Below are 15,368 nucleotides of genomic sequence, written 5' to 3' on the forward strand. Positions count from 1 at the left end.
ACAGAGAGGAATGTGCCTCTGCCCATGGGAATGGCACCTGCTGCTCCTCTCGCACGCTGCTCAGGTGCTCCTGGCCCATATTCTTGCAGCGTCTGGGCTGCTGGCTCCATTTGTGAACAACCCAGATACTCAGACTCCGCAGTGCTTCACGCTCAAGTCCAAGAGAACCATTTATTACATTTACATAGAGCATGAGCAATGTGGAAAACATCAGGAATATTGCATCAGTGGTTTGGGTTTTGGACATTGGAAATGGCGATGCAGCTGCTCGCGTCCTGGCGATATTATGAGGTATGCGATGTGCCACAAGGAGCCAAAGCTTTGCATTTGAGCTTGGAAAGTGCCCACACCTGGCACGTTCACTGCTTGCTCCTCTAGGGCCCCAGTTATGCGCCGAGTCATCTGCTCTTCCTCCATTTCGCTTGGAACTTGTCATTTTAGTACAAAAGCACAGTTTTTGAAACCAGTCCCGCTAATCCACAATACTGCTCCCCCTCCCTGTGCTCCCCCTTTCTCCCATCCCACCCCAACTCATCCCATCCCCCATGCTCCCACCAACACATACCTCCTTCCCCTCCCTCTCACCCCGGTCACACAGCAAATATCCTGATGCTGCAGTTCCAAGCCATGTGTCCGCCCCAGCCTACGCGATCCAATGGTCTCTGACCAAGTCCCTTTGTTCAGACGTTAATACAAAACACACAATAGGAAAAAAACAAAACAAAAGGAGCCAGACACAAGAGGGAGACACACTGCTGGGCTCCAGCTCTGGCCTCCGAGCCCTTCAACTAAGCTCCACAGCAGCTAGGCTCTTGGGGTACCTCCTTTCACACTCAAGGCTGCAGGTCCCAAGGTTTCCAAGGTGCATAGGAAAAGGAAGAAAGGAAGTAAACTACAAGCCTGTTTCTGTTTTAGGTTCCCCCCCATCCCTTTCCCTCAACCCAATGGCTGCTGGAGGATATTCTTGACTCCGACAGGTCTTTTCCCGTCTTCCAGTGAGACCCTGCCTGGGGACCAGGTTCACTGTAAGTCACTGGTTCCTCTCTGGAACATGGGTGATGGGTTTGGCAGTGAGGGGAGGGAGCGGAGCACGTTGTGGGGGGCTGGCAGGCTTTTGTCTCACAGCAAGGTGGGGGAGATGTCACGGAAGGCAAGAGAAAAGAGCCAAAGGAAGCCGGTAAAGCTGGCCCTTTGCTTGATGTTTGTACTCAAGACTTCTCCTTGGGGTGGTTTCAGTGTGCCAGCGCCGGCCTGTTGTCAAGTCACCTCTCGCAGCTCTGCTGAGAAAAAGCACGTGGCGGGGTGCTTGCTGCTGCTTCATCCTCTGGCTGGCTGCCCTCGTGCCCGCTGGAGATCTCCGAGTCGCAGTCAAGCGCCTCGTAGATGGTAGGCAGTGTGGTCTGCTGGCTGAGGCGTTTGCGCAGGCCCACAAGCAGTGGCTGTGGCATGGAGGAGACATCCACGTTGTTGCCGAGATCAACCCAGGCCAGACAAGGGAACTTGTTCATGTCCTTCATGGCGTCAGTCAGCTCCTTCATGGTCGCCCGCGTCAGTCGGTTGCCATTGAGGGAAAGGTGAGTGAGCTTGGGCAGCGCCCAGAGGAAGGGCAGCAGCAGGCGCACCATGTCGTCGTTCAGCTCGGTGAAGCTCAGATCCATAGAAGTGAGGTGGTCCCCATTGTTCTGCAAGTAGTAGGCCATGCGGTGGACGTCCCGCATGGTCAGGGGGATCCCTGACAAATCCATGGAGTCCTGGCTCACCTTCTTCTGCAGGCTGGCCTTCAGGCTGGTGAGGGAAAGGGGGAGAGAGACACGTGGTTAACGGGGCCACTCTCGCCCATCTCTCACCCAAATGGTAGAGCCCTTGGGGCAAGGGAGAATTCATTAAGAACATAAAGCAAAGGGTTCATGGAGCTCACGGGGAAATAAGCACAAGGTTTGCTTGGTGCCTCAGGGGCTTTCCTTTATGTTTTCAGCACTTACACATAAACTTTGCTAGAACTGGCTAAACGCAGCATGCTGAAGTGTCTTCCACCAGCACATTTCAAAGGGTTTGTCTGGATGGGCACGCACAGATGCTCGTGCATAGAAAGCAAAAATAGCCAAAGCAAGCAAACTTTCCAAGAGCACCGGTTTGCACTGGGTGAGGGCTGTTTGTGTGCCATCTCTCCAGGTGAACGCCAAGGTCTGTTGCACACAGACTGTGCTGCAGAGAGAACCAGCCTTAAAAGGCTGAGAAATGGGTATTTTATCAGGAAAACATTCTATATGCAAACTGCTCCCCAGCAGTAGATTTATTGCATGTCCCTTTAAAAGCCTTCCCGAGCAGCACTTAGGCAGTAAGCAGCACCAGCGGGTGCCTGTTAGGGTCTCTGTGGTCAGCAGATCATCTGGGATCTGCTGCAGCTGTGAGGAGGCAGGGAGGGCACAGGGATGCTAAAGGGAGTCGAGAGAGGGTTTCAGCTATTTCTTTTGCTGCCTGCCTGGCAAACGGAGTGAGAAGGAGGTAAGCAAGCTGTGCAGCAGGCAAAGCTGTGCTATGGGGCTGCTGAGTATGCAAGAGTGAGATGTGGATTTTTATGACGGACTGTGGGTTTGTGAGAGCACCATGAGGAGTAGGAGCTGTGGGACTATAGGAGCTGGTGGGACACCTTGCAAGATTGAGTAGAAACCTGTGTTCGTGTAACATGGGAGAACCCAATCCTTTAGTGTAAATGATGTTAGCCTTACTGCCCTTTCAGACACGTGTAGTTTTAAGGACTGGGGAGCCCTAGAAGGACCCCTATTAGTGTAGTTTATCCTGTATTCAGTGGGTCTGCAAGCAGTTCATGGCATCCTGGAAATGTCAGTCCTTAAAAACCCCTGATGAGCACAAGTAACGCAAGTGAATCAATGTGCATCAGTGCAGGCAACAGCCCTTCACAGACACATTCAGAACTGGCCAACCCGTAGCTGTGCTTCCTTGTAGGACTATGAGCGGAAAGACCTCATGGCCTGCCCTGTCAACTCTCAAACCCCTAAATCACTGCTCTGGATTTAGCAGCACTTTATTCAGGTTACTTGTGTGTGTGTGTGTCCTTGTGCTTCCAAGGGGAATCCTTTGTGTGAGGCTGAGGCTGTATCCGCACACTTGTGTTTGAGCTAATGAGCTCTCACAGCTGAAACTAATAACAGTCTGGAATAATTATATTCAGACCTAAAGGCTTCAGAGAACCTTATGTATTACTTGATGATGTTTAAACTCTAAGTGACCCAGACTGCTCCTCAGTGGGTCATGGCATGGGCGAGGGGAGCGGCGTGTCCCTGTACTGTCAGGTAGCAGAGACTGATGGACTGGTGTGTAGCTGGTCTGGAAGCACACAAGTGAGTTTCCAGAGGGCCTTCACCTGAAGGTTACGCTTGGTATCTCTCCAATATCAGGGTCCCAGAGACAGGATTGTAAAGAATTAATTGACTGCCTTGCTTGTAGCAGTGGTGCAGTTCTCTGCTGTGATAGCAGTAGGAGTTGTGAACGGTGCGTGCTGCGCTCTGGGTGGCACTGGGCAGGGCTCCCTTTTCCTGCTAACCCACGGGGCACTTGGTATCTGCCCAGGCTGCCTACAGGCTGTATTTCTTCAGCTCTCCTGGAAAAACAATGTACAGCTTGTCACCAGCTGCTGGCAGTGGCACAGCACGATCTACCACAAAAGAGGGTTCAACTTGTATGAAACCTCTCAGGGACTGGGCCTGGGGGCTGGAGGAGCATCAGCTCTCCCCTGGCACGACATTATCCCTTTGCCTCCACTAGATGCTTATCTGGGTGTTTGATACGGGCTACTTGTTCCAGAAAAACTGAGCATCAAACGCTTGGTGGAGGTGTGTGTTTATATTGGTTGGATTCAGCAGGGAGAAATGAACCTCGAGAGTGAACCTGATGCGCAAGGGAGAGAGTTCCCCATGTCCAGCAGGGGCTGGTGCAAGAGGTGAGATGGGAGCCTCCTCTGGCCTGTGGCGGGTTAGAGTAAGACCTTGTTGGGGACGGGGGGATACAGGACAGAAGAGCACAGAAGCAAGCCTGTAACTACTTCAGTGCCTCATTTGTGCAAACGCAGCCTGTGGCTCCTCGAAATTCCCCTCCTCAGCACTGTCGGCGTCCCCGACCCTGCCCCAAGCCTTGTCCGAGCCCCCGCAAAGCCTTCTCTGACCTTCCTCTTGTGAAGCTAAAGGAACAAGCGTTAGTGCTCCCAGTTCGGTGCGGGGATGGGGACCACTGGAGGGCATGTCTGAGCCGGCACCGCTCCCTCTGCCGGGCCTCAGCATTCAGGTGCTGGTTTTCCTGCTGCAGCAGCAGCTTTCTTAACGGGGGTCCGGTCTGAATAGCTCTCAGGGCTCCCTTTTGGGTGACCCGGCTCCGAGTGCCAACAGCGATAGGTGAGGGGCGCTGTCGGAAGGATGGAACCAACGCTCTTGGCTGTCTCTGCCTGCCAAGTAACACCCGCCTGCTGTGCCTGCTGTGCAGGGACTGCAGCGATAAGTCATGGAGCAGGCACCTTCTGCTGCTCTCCCCAGCAACAAGCCAATGCCCCAAGGAGGCTTTAATCAAGCAGACAAATTATCTTCCCATAATTGATTGTCCAGACTGGACTGCTCCTGGCTGAATGTGCTTAAACCCTCCTGTCCTGTACCAGAGCCAGCCCTCCCTCCCTTCTTTGCTGGCTTGTTTTTCTTTCCTTTCCTGTATTTTTGCTGCTTCCTTTTGCCCTCATTGCTGTACCTGCCAGAGAAACTCTGGGCCTCCTGTCTCAGCACTGTGGGCTCCTCCTGCGTTTAAGTTGTTCTCTTGCCTATAAAAACGCTTCTTGTAGGGCTGTGTCTGTAGAAGCCTCTCCCTGGTGGACATAGTCCCTAGTGCTGCAGCCAGGCCCTTGGCTCTCTGGTGAGTACTGAAGCTTGAGATCTGATGCCCCACGCGTGCTGAGAACCCTGGCAGCTCTCCTTGGTGTTGCTGTGTAGCTCCCAACGCCGTCTCAGAATAGCTGCCCACCCCTTCTCCTCTGTTGCATTAGAGGTAACGGTATCTGCTGTCAGAAAGGGACAGGGAGACGTGGGTAGATGCTTTTCTCTGAATTATCTGACACGTGGTATTTTTTATGGAACTCTGCTAAGTTCTGTTTCTCTTGCGGGCGGGGGAGAGGGACAGCAAGATAGAGGACACCAGGCACTCAGACACTTGTGCAGCAGCTGAGAAAATGCCAGGCTTATTTCCAGGGAAACGGGTCATCTATTATCCCCTAATTTCTGCAAGTAAAAAAGGCTTCAAGATTGCTTCAGCTACAGAAGCTTTTTCCCTTCATGCGAGACAAAACAGCTGCTTAGCGCTGTGGCTCGATGCCCATGGGACTTGTGGGCAGAGGATGGCAAAGCACTAGGGGCTGGATTAACCTAATGCTGCCACAACCGATGCTGTGTGTGATTTATAATTGTGGGGATTTGCATCTAACAAGGATCTGGACCTGGATGCAGGGAAGCAGACTGTTTGTATTGTGTGCAGCAAGCTTAGAGTGGAAATAACCCCCTATTCCCTCAGATGTTGGAGAAATGGCTCCAAATGAGAAACTTTGAGCAAGAAGGGCTGCCAGCAGCCTGTCCCCCACTGCCTGCTCGGCACTAGATGCGGTATCCAGGGATGAATATTACCTCCCTACCCTCCTGCATATGAGAGATCAGCACTGTGCTTGCAAACCTAGCCCAGCCCTCCCTGGGGATGAGAGCTCTTCTAGGTACGCCTCCTTTTCTCCCTTGTGAAACAAGTTGTTCCTTTCATCATTCCCGACTCCCGTCTTGGAGTCTGCCCTTTCTCCTGCTTGCCTCTTCCCTAGGTGCCAGCTCCAGCCTCCAGCGGGCACTAGCCAGCAGTCCCCAGTCCTTATGTCCATGAAGCTGAGAGCTCAGCACGCTTGCTTAGCACTGAATCCCTTCAATTCCTTCTTCATCAGCTAAATTTGTTGGTGCTTGCAGGGAAGGGGTGTAATGGCCCAGTTGTTGCTCTGGTGGGATTTGCAGCAGCCACAGCACTGCCTGACCTCTTGGTAGCTTTGTGGGGTTTGGAGGAGCTTGTTCAGCTTAAGAATGTTGGGGTTTCTCTAGGGATTTACCAGCTTTCTCCCACCTCTCCCTCTTATTTTTCTTTATCATTGGGAAAAAGTCACATTTGGAGACAAATGCCAGACCCTCCCAACACTGTGCGTTCCCTCCTTCATTAACAGGCACTGCCAGTAGTGGTTAATCAGCCATGAGTTGGGTATCTCTTGGCTGCTCTTCCTTGTGACAGGCATACTTGGATGGCTTTTCTGCTTTGAGCCGTGATTTAGGGGATGGACTCCAGGCTTTTTAATTGCCTGCTTAGCATAATCTGCTTGCTTTGCTACCCCGTGGCATGGGCATGCTTTAGCTGCCTATGGTGATGATAAAGGAAAGGGAAGCCTCAAAAGCACCGACCTGGACTAACTCAGCGCGAGCCGCTCTGAGGCTCAGCCAAGCACCTCTGTAAGGATGGGAGGCAGTGCGCAAACAGGCCACTTCTGAGAGCGGTCCCTTAGTCATGTCTCCAGCCTTGCACCCAAGCCCTTCTGATCACCCGTGCCTCGCTGTGGAGAGAAGGGAGCGCAGAGGCAGCTTTGCTCCCACTGCTCTCCCTCTGCCCAAGGGTGCAGCTGAGCACCTCTGGCTCTGCTGTCATCTTCACTCTCTCCTGGAAGGTGCTCAAGAGAGCTGTGAGCCCTTGGCCTTCCTCCTGCTACCACCACATCTATCCAAGACCTCTGGTTGTTTCCTCTCGTTATTTAGGTCTCTCCTAGCAAAGCAGGGACTAATGCTATCTCCTCACTGTAAACATCACCTACCGGCCTACGCGAGACCTTCAACTGTGTAAGAATCATCAAAGCACGAGGTCTCTGCTGATTCTTTATCTACCATCTGCCACCCAGCCTCCCTTAGTGCACTCACGGTCTCTATCGGTGTCCCGATTCTCCTGCCTAGCAGTCTTGGATTTTCTCTTCTGCTGCGTGACAGGGCAGTGCCAAGCTGCTGGGTGACCCTTTGCAGGGGCAGCTGCCTCGATGCTGCTCGGAACCCCGCTCATGGGCAGTGTTTGGGTTTCTGTGCTGTGAGACGAGGGGAGGGGAGTTCACGTCTGTCCAGCTGACATCTCTATGAGCAGCAGCTTCTTGAGAACGTTGTGTGGGGCAGTTCCTGTACTCCGTACGACTGTTACCATGTGGCTTTAGTTAACGGGCTCGTACTCTCTAACTTGGCTCTTATCTCTAAAGCAGGAATGATGGTGCCTGTCTACCCTGTTGCATAAGGGCGACGTGAAGCTGTAGTTAACATTCACCTCATGGCATATGAAGGTTGGGATCTAATCTGCCAGAGCTGTCATCTGCAGCCCTGAGTGAGGTTTTCAAGGGAAAAAAAAAAAGCCCTTTAGAGCTGTTTTCTTGTGGTCTTCTAGACACAAGTGCCTTCACTGCATTTTAAAAGCTAATCTAATGCTGCAATGTCTGAGCAATACACATTAATAAGCGAGAAACAGAGCAATGAGCACAGAAGGGATCTCTATTCTCCACCCAGCTTTGGATTAGCCAAGATGAAATTCACTTGGATGAGCAAAATAAAACCGTGGTGAGACTTATGAAAAGGAAAGCCCAGATGTGTGCAGTTGAGAGTTATTAACTCCACGCATACAACTGCCTTTGCTCTTCCACAGCCAGTCACGGTGGGAGAAACTGGGTTTTATTCTATGCCAGGAACACCCTGCTTGCGAGGTTCATTGGGTGAGGTTGTTGGTACTGACCCTGCGCCATTCGGCTGAGGTTTTCTAAGACTGAGCAGTGGCTGCTGTGCGGGTTTTCAGTCCTGCCTTTCTCCGAGAAGCAGTGGCAGGCTGGGAGGTGCTGGGCTGCAGCAGGGCTTCTCCTGGCAGGCCCCCCTCCCTGCCCATCCCCGCTGCCCCCGCCGGGCTGCTCACCACGCTTGGGTCTTCCTCCGGGGCATGCCGTGCCGGTGCCATTTCGAGTGAGGGGTCAGGTGGTAGATCAGCTGCCTGCAGATCCTGTCTGAGGATTTCCAGGGATCGTACTCCTGCAAGCAAACGGACAGCTTGGACTCTGCCTGCACCACAGAACAGCAGGCAAGGGAAGATGGGAAAGGAATGGAGGTGGTAGTGGAGCAGGGACATGTTTGTAAGGGAGGAGATGAAGAGAGGATGAAAGGGGAATAGCGAGAAGGCCCAGGGTGCCTCTGCCACACACCATCTCCTCCTGGGGTGGAGGAGGAGCTTCACACTCCATGAAGGATCCCAGCCTGCATGTTCCTGCCCAGAGTAGAGCTGCGACCTCCCACCCTACCCAGAAGCAAGTGGAGCCCAGAAGAGCGGGGGGGGATTCTTTTCTAGAGTTGTGGCAGGGGATCTGGCTTTAGGCCAGGCAACAGCCAGGAAGGCAGAGGTGGCTGACGATGCGAGAAGGGCGCCAGTCTCTGCAGTAAGTCATTAGGAAAAGATGGCACCAGGATGGTTGCCCCTTCCTGGGTCTATTTCTTGCCCACGTTCTCTATCGCCACGGCTTCAAACAGCACCTCTCTCCCCTAGCGAGGCAGAATGGCAACGGCAGCTGCTGAAGGCAGGGATTTCTGCCTCCTCTAGCTTATTTTCCAAATGCTGACAAACACCTGCATTCCCACTCCTCAGAGCTCCAGCCGTGCTGTAATGTATGCATTTACGGATTCAATAGGTAAACACACAGTAAAGCTGTCGGAAGATGTTAATTTATTCATTATTGCCGGCAGGTGAAGTGCTGTGCTGGGGGCCAACAGCTGCACGGTGCTCAGCAGGCACTGAATCGGCCGCGCTCCCTGGGGATGCGCTGCCAGCGTGTGCCTGCTCTGCTGTGCCAACTCCAGGGGGATCCCAGCCTCGGGGCTCAGCTGAGCACACTCTGATCTGTGTCCCAGCTCCCTAGGAGCCCCATGGGCACTGGCCCGTGTCCTTGGGTCAGGGCACTACTACTGTGCTGCAGGGCTGCTGCTGCACCCCACTGTCACCCACAACCACAAACCCTTCCAAGGGGGTGCATATGCATACTGGGCTTCAGCACAGAAGCTGGCACAATGCTCTGCAAGTGTTTGTTGGCTCACAGCTGAGAATTACCCTCCTGTTTCTTCCCATATCCTCACTGATTTAATTTCCACTGACAGGCTGGGGATTGTGCTCGGCCTGCCTGCCTGTAATGCAGTTATCACCCACCAGATGCTTGGCCAGGGCGGCGAGGGGACGTGGTCTGCTCATTCTTGGGCTGGGAAGGGTGCTGGTGCTGCAGGGGACTGCGTCTCTCCAACCCCTTCATTAAACTCCTGTTGGCTTTGCGGGGCAGCTCAGGTACTCAATGTCTTCCTTAGGAACAGCGAAAACCTGATCTATATAGCAGACAAGCATGTGCAGACGGGGGTGGTGTATGCAGGTATATAAACATCACAGCGAGTTATCTGCTGGGTACTGGAGCAGGGGAATGTCCCCTCCTGCCTCCCCTGAAGGGCACTGCCCAGCACCAGGATGGAGACGAGGTAAAGGGAAGGATGGTTCAGCGGTTACTGCTACCACCCACCCCCTTCCTCTGCAGGTGCTTCTAAAATTTGCATGAAAATTACACTAGAAAAGATATTTTATTTCTTTTCCTCTCAGGCTTGATTTCTTTTCCTCTCAGGCTGTATTGCAGCCCAGTGATGATTAAACTTTGGCTCAGTGTGGTTTGTCTGTGGAGACCTGACTGGTTAATTGTTATCAGGGAGCCTCAAGAGATGGCACAATAAGGTTATAAACACCACGGATCTCTGCCAGGCATTCAGTGTATTCCCTGGGGTGCTGCTGTTTGCTCGGAGCTGTGGGTACTTAATACCTCCCCTTGAATACAGAAATTTGCTCTCTCGCTCTCCATCTAAAGCCAACATGATGCTTGCCAAGGCTGATGAGCAAATGGATGTATTGCAAATCCGAGTGCTTGTGGTGGCAAAGGGTAACAGAGGTAGATGCTGGCGCTGCAGCGGGGTGAGGGTATCCGTGATGTTTGGCTGCACTCAGCCTTGCTGTTCTTTGTCTCTGCTCTGCTCATTCTCTGAAGTGCTGGAGCACGGCAGGGACACTGTGCACGTAACACACTTGCTTCTTGAACCCTGAGTTGCAATACAGATTCGGCACCGTCCTTTACTCTGAGCTCAGGGGGGTTATGGGGTGTGTGTGTAATGCTGGGTTAAGGTAGTTGCATGTGGCAAAAGGCTAGGGAAGAGAAAGCTTTTCCTCCACCCGCAGAGGCATCAGGCTGGGCAGAGGCACAGAGATCTCTGCTCCCGTCTGCAGCCCCACAAGCTGCTTTGCACCTCTGTGCACTCCAGGGATTAGGGCACCACCAGCCGCCACATGTATCTTTATCTGCCCTGCACTCTGTCATCAAGTTTACTGTTGGCACAAAAGTAAATCTGATTTCTGTGCGCGTAACCACCCCCTCCTTCAGCTGCACTCCCATTCTAGGTAGTTTTAACTGATTTCTATAGAAATATGCACAACAATCTCTATGCTGCCACTGCAAGGGCACATGCTGGCTGGTTGTGAAGGACTGCAGAGCTCTGCCGAGCACCAGCCACCCCAGTAGAGCGCTCTCTGCATCAGTGCTCTGTCGCAGAGAATTCCCGGAGCGGAGGGAAGAGTTCACCTTTTTGGGACACTGCAGATCTCTAGCGAGGCTCATCAGCAAGTCATGGGAGATGGGATCCACCAAGTTGAGGAACGTTGCATTTTTGTAGAGCACTTCATTGAGGAATGTTCCTTCCAGTCCGAGGTCCTGCAAGAAATCAGTCAGTCAGATGCACAGGCTGCCTTGGAGCTATAACCACAATAGGTTTTGAAACCAGAGAGTAAATGCGATGGTGCCGGGTGGTGGCTCAATAAAGGAAACTGTCCAGCAAAGCTGAAGGAGCTGCGTCTGACCCAGCATTGCAGTGATGGGGATGTGGACAGCCTGAGCACTGAATGAGATGCAGCACTGAGCTGAGCTCCTCCGCCTGGGGACTGGCCATCTTGTTTCTCACCTACCGCAGGAAGGCAAGAGTGGTATCATTTCCAGGCTGGCTGGAGCCCAGAAAGAATTAGCTCCAGGGAAACTCAATTTTGTCAGCTTCTACGTGTGAATCTGCTGAGGCAGCCGAGCAAGAAGGCTGGCTCTAAACCTGCTTCTCCCATCTCAGCTTTTCTGGAGGAATCAAGCCTTTCTCGGGTATTTAGACACCGCCACGTGCCCTGGAGGTGTCTGGCTGTGCAGAAGTCCTGCCCTTCAGTATGAGTTTAGCTGCACTTTGAATGCCTCAGTAAGCGCTCAGCACTGGCGATATTGTTTTTTGGATGTAATGCTGAATTTAAAGGTAGCTCCCCATGACAGACATGGGGACAGTGTGAGCCTGAGGAACGCCTGCGGTCCATGCAACTTCCCTGCATGGACCAGGGTATGGGGCCCCTTTGGACATGCTGGAAGCATCCTTGGGAACAAGGAGCCTCCCTGGGGGCCAGGCGGGTGACACTGCAAAGAACTAAGCTGTTTCTTGCTATAAGGAAAGCTAAGATCTAATACGTGATACAGTTATTAAAATCAGGAGGTACTGCAGAGCTGTGAAAAAAGACAAGTATCTGGCAAAGATCACATACGCAAGGCTATCCTGAGGGCAGAAATGTAGAAAATAAGAGCTTCCTAATCTGAATAGTACTGGGCTTGGTTCAGTTGACAAGGAGGGCTCGGCTGAGGGAGGAAACACATCCTATACCTGTTCTGTGTGCTGCTTCCAGGAGAAATGAGTGAGCCAATGGGTGCCCTGTATGTTCATGCTGCTCTACTGAATGTGCGCCTTGGGCAGCATCCGCCGAGAGACACACTGAGAGCGCAAAGGAGAAACGGAGAGGAAAGGAGCTGGGTGTGTGTCGCCAGCAGGGCTGGAGCCATAGCCAGCAGAGTGTGGGATCCTAACCCTAAGTAGCAATCAAAGCCAGGGCTGCATCTACCCTCGACTCCTCCAGATATGCTTGGACTGAGCAAAGAACACAAAGCCAAAGAGACCCTGGCTTTAGGTGACAGGGAGAAAGGGAGAGTAAATGAAATGCTTTATAGGCCCAGATGATCCCGTAAGCAACCAAGGAACCCAAGCAGTGATCAGTCCTGAAGGACAGACAGCCAGAGCTGGCTGTGGGCCAGGAGCGCATCACAGCATCCTGCCAGCATCGCCCTTCACCATAAGGCTTCAGGGAAACAGAGCCTCCCACGCCAAGTGTAATGTGCACAGACGAAGGAAGCTGCCGGGAGGACGGCGTGGCTGGGCACGCAGCAGTGGATGTCGAAGCAGGAATTAAACTCCCCCAGTTGCAGCTATACCGTTAAGATGAATCTGCATTCCTATTAAAAATCCTGCCTGTGAGGGTTTCATAAATAATATAGCTGTAAATATGTGCTCCACACTGAGAGTCCATAAATTATTAGCCCAGTGGCATTTTCTGGTTCACCTTACTTATTGCCCTCCCTCTCTTTCTCATTTCTTGGAAAACTCTGTACCCTCTAAAGGGTGGCTGCCGACAGCAGAACGTTGGAAGCCTCGCCAGCGCAGTTGGCTCAGTGCTCTTATCTTAAAAATTGTACTTGGCCGTTGTCTCAGCACAGGGAAATCCAGTTGTGCCAGACGTTCTGCTGGTCTCAGTCTAAGGTCTCCCCTGGCTTCAGCTGAACGTTGCTCTCTTGGGCCAGCAGGGAAGCTGGTCTGTCTGCTGCAGGCAGGTATTTCCGAGGTGGGTACGATGGAGCTGCCTGGGTGTTCCCGCACACAGCAAGCGCACGCGAGGGTATCCGGTGGTTTGCAGGTGTTCTCTGTGCAGGCTTCCAAAATGCTGGGATCTTGTATCGCTGATGGTGGATCAGCCTCTGCCTGGTTTATTTGCTTTACTTTATTACACATCCGCAACATCCTAGGAGCAGTTCAGAGGTCAGAGCCCACTGGCAGATAGACTCCCTCGCAGCATTGCTAGCTTGCATCCCCTGGTCTGGATGAGCACGTCTGCTCGCTTGAGGCGGCTGCGATTCTGGTCCCACCGCTGCTCTGCCTTTGCTGGGGTGTTTGCATCCTGGCCCAAGGCGCAGTGATGAGCTACAGTGTTAAATATCCTCACCGTCCACCAGAGTGAACAAGATATCTCTCTTTTTACAGGTAACAACCAGACCCTCACCTGGGACACGTTAATCTGACTCCTGAGAGTGCGTGACTGCCAAGGTAAGCCAGTCTGTGTAAGGAGGGATGTGGTGGGGACCAAGCCAAGGGCTGAATTTAGTTGAGGAGGGAGGGAAATTTGTAAATGAGAACAAAGGCTGATCGCAGCACCATTTGAAGCTGCCACTGGGCATGTGAGGAGGACTGGTTCTCATTATGTGAACCCAGCCTGGCTGACGGTTGTGTTTAGTTGGAGAGCATGGTACATGTTGGTGGTGTAGCCCTCTGTCTCTAGAATCTCTGCGCACGTGGTGAACCAGGGGCTTCGGGGTGGTGTTGGATGAGTTTCCATCTGTCTTGGCGGTGGAAGGCTGTGTTGTGACTGCAGGACACTGCTGCGAGGAGATGAACAGAGGGTCACTGTTCCGACATGGACAGGCAGAGATGGAGACCAGGAATAACAAGGGGAAGTGAAAAGGCAGTGGACATAATGCGAGTGCTCAGGACACAGTAATTCTCAGCGTAGATGTGGGGAAGCAGAGTGTTTCACTGCTCCTGAAAGGAGCTGTCAGGCTGCATTGAAAGGAGGGCTTAGAAACGACCCTCCATTCCAGATGGCCCTGTGACTTAGATCCAAACCCTCGCTACTCACAGATGGACCTTCTGGAGAGCTCCGAGCTCTGTGGATCATTGCAGGGCTTCAGCGTCAAGGAGAGGTGCTGAGCACAATAGAAAATGACACTCTGTAGTTCTGGCCTCTGGCATCCCCTACAAAAGTCTGTTCCTGTTACGTTGCTGTGTTCATGAAGTGAGTGGTTGCCTCTTGTCCTTCACAAGCTTCTTGCAATCCTGCCTTTCCAAAACTGCCTTTAAAATCTTACACAACCCTTGTCTGCCATACCAGTGCACGCATTCAGGCTTGCTACTGGGGGTTTATCTACCTGCACATGGCCAGAAGAGTGTTTGTGGTGCAGGTACCAATCCTCATGCGAATGCTGGGGCGGCCAACACAACAAGTAGAGACGTAATTTTTGGTCCTGCGCATTCAATGCAACTTGATGGTCGCACAGGGCATTGACCACCACTGCTGGACAGGGTGTAAAACCCCGGGACGAGTGGAGATGGGGCTGTTAATGCCCTGAAAGTTGTGAGTACGGCTGCACGAGCATCCCAGGGATGGCTGCCCCATCCCTTGGGATGCAGGGAAGGGGGACAGGGGGCAGCGGGCTCGCTACCCCATCCCTGTCCAGCCTCCCTCCGGCTCGGGGCGGCCGCCCCGAGCCGGAGGGAGGCTGGACAGGGATGGGGCAGCTCGCACAAAGAGCCTGCACCGCACCCGTGGTCTTGGAGCGGTGGAAGGCGACACCCAAGCCCAGCCCCGCACCCCTCAGCCCTGCGCATCCCTGCATCCCCGCGCATCCCCGCATCCCCGGGTACCTTGCGCAGCAGGCGGAGGATGCTGACGGCTCGGTCGCGCTGCCGGTCCCGCAGGGTGGCCTGGATCTCCCTCAGCCAGCGCACCCTCCGCTCGTAGGGGGCCGGGGAGGCTTTGCGCAGAGCCCCGGGCGGCCGGCCGGGCTCCCCCGAGCCTTCCTCCTCCTCCTCCAGGCTGCTCGGACGGCTCAGACGAGACCCCATCGCCGCTGCGCCCAGCCCGGAGCCTGCTGCCTCTCTGCTCCTCCCCGTCTCCTCCCTTTCCCTTCCCTTTCCCACCTTCTCCGCTCTCCTTCCACTCCCCCTGTCCCCCCCTTCCCCTCTTTCTCCTCTCCTCCCTCTCTCCTGTCATCCCCGTTTCCTCCCTCTCCCCCTTTTCCCCTCTTTTTTTCTCTCCCCACTGTCCCCCCATGTCCCTCTTCTCCCTGTCTCCCACCCTTCCCCCCTTGTGCCCCTCTCCCCCCTCTTCTCCCCGTCTCCCCCTTGTGCCCCTCTCGTCCCCCTCGTTCCCCTTCTCCCTGACTCACCCTCTCCCTCCTATTCCCTGTCTCCCCCTCTCCCCGTTTCCCCCTCTCCCTGCTATTCCCTCTCCCCCGTCTCCCCGTCTCCCCCTCTACCCCCCTCCGTTCCCTTTCTCCCTGTCTCCCTCTCCCCCTATTCCCTTTCTCC

The 15,368-nt window shown here is 53.6% G+C and overlaps 1 protein-coding gene across 1 annotated transcript; it reads right to left on the bottom strand.

Annotated features, from left to right (window-relative positions):
• Positions 1-532: 532 nt before the first annotated feature.
• LRRC75B (leucine rich repeat containing 75B) lies at positions 533-14,903 on the bottom strand. The gene is made up of 4 exons (XM_069871241.1): positions 14,703-14,903; positions 10,739-10,867; positions 8,005-8,117; positions 533-1,785 (listed from the first exon to the last, which is right to left on the bottom strand). The coding sequence occupies exons 1-4, from the start codon at positions 14,901-14,903 to the stop codon at positions 1,263-1,265; spliced, it is 966 nt and encodes a 321-aa protein (XP_069727342.1). The 3' UTR covers positions 533-1,262.
• Positions 14,904-15,368: the final 465 nt, after the last annotated feature.

This window comes from Phaenicophaeus curvirostris, chromosome 17, assembly GCF_032191515.1.
Source record: "Phaenicophaeus curvirostris isolate KB17595 chromosome 17, BPBGC_Pcur_1.0, whole genome shotgun sequence".
Lineage (NCBI taxonomy): Eukaryota > Metazoa > Chordata > Aves > Cuculiformes > Cuculidae > Phaenicophaeus > Phaenicophaeus curvirostris.

Bases quoted from the DNA above. Each gene is read 5' to 3' on its own strand.
- LRRC75B (XM_069871241.1), bottom strand. From the start codon at position 14,903: ATGGGGTCTCGTCTGAGCCGTCCGAGCAGCCTGGAGGAGGAGGAGGAA. The intron at 8,118-10,738 runs GTGAACTCTTCC...GTTTGCTTGCAG, and splicing joins ATCTGCAGTGTCCCAAAAAG to GAGTACGATCCCTGGAAATC. The intron at 1,786-8,004 runs GTGAGCAGCCCG...TTCCCTCACCAG, and splicing joins CGGAGGAAGACCCAAGCGTG to CCTGAAGGCCAGCCTGCAGA.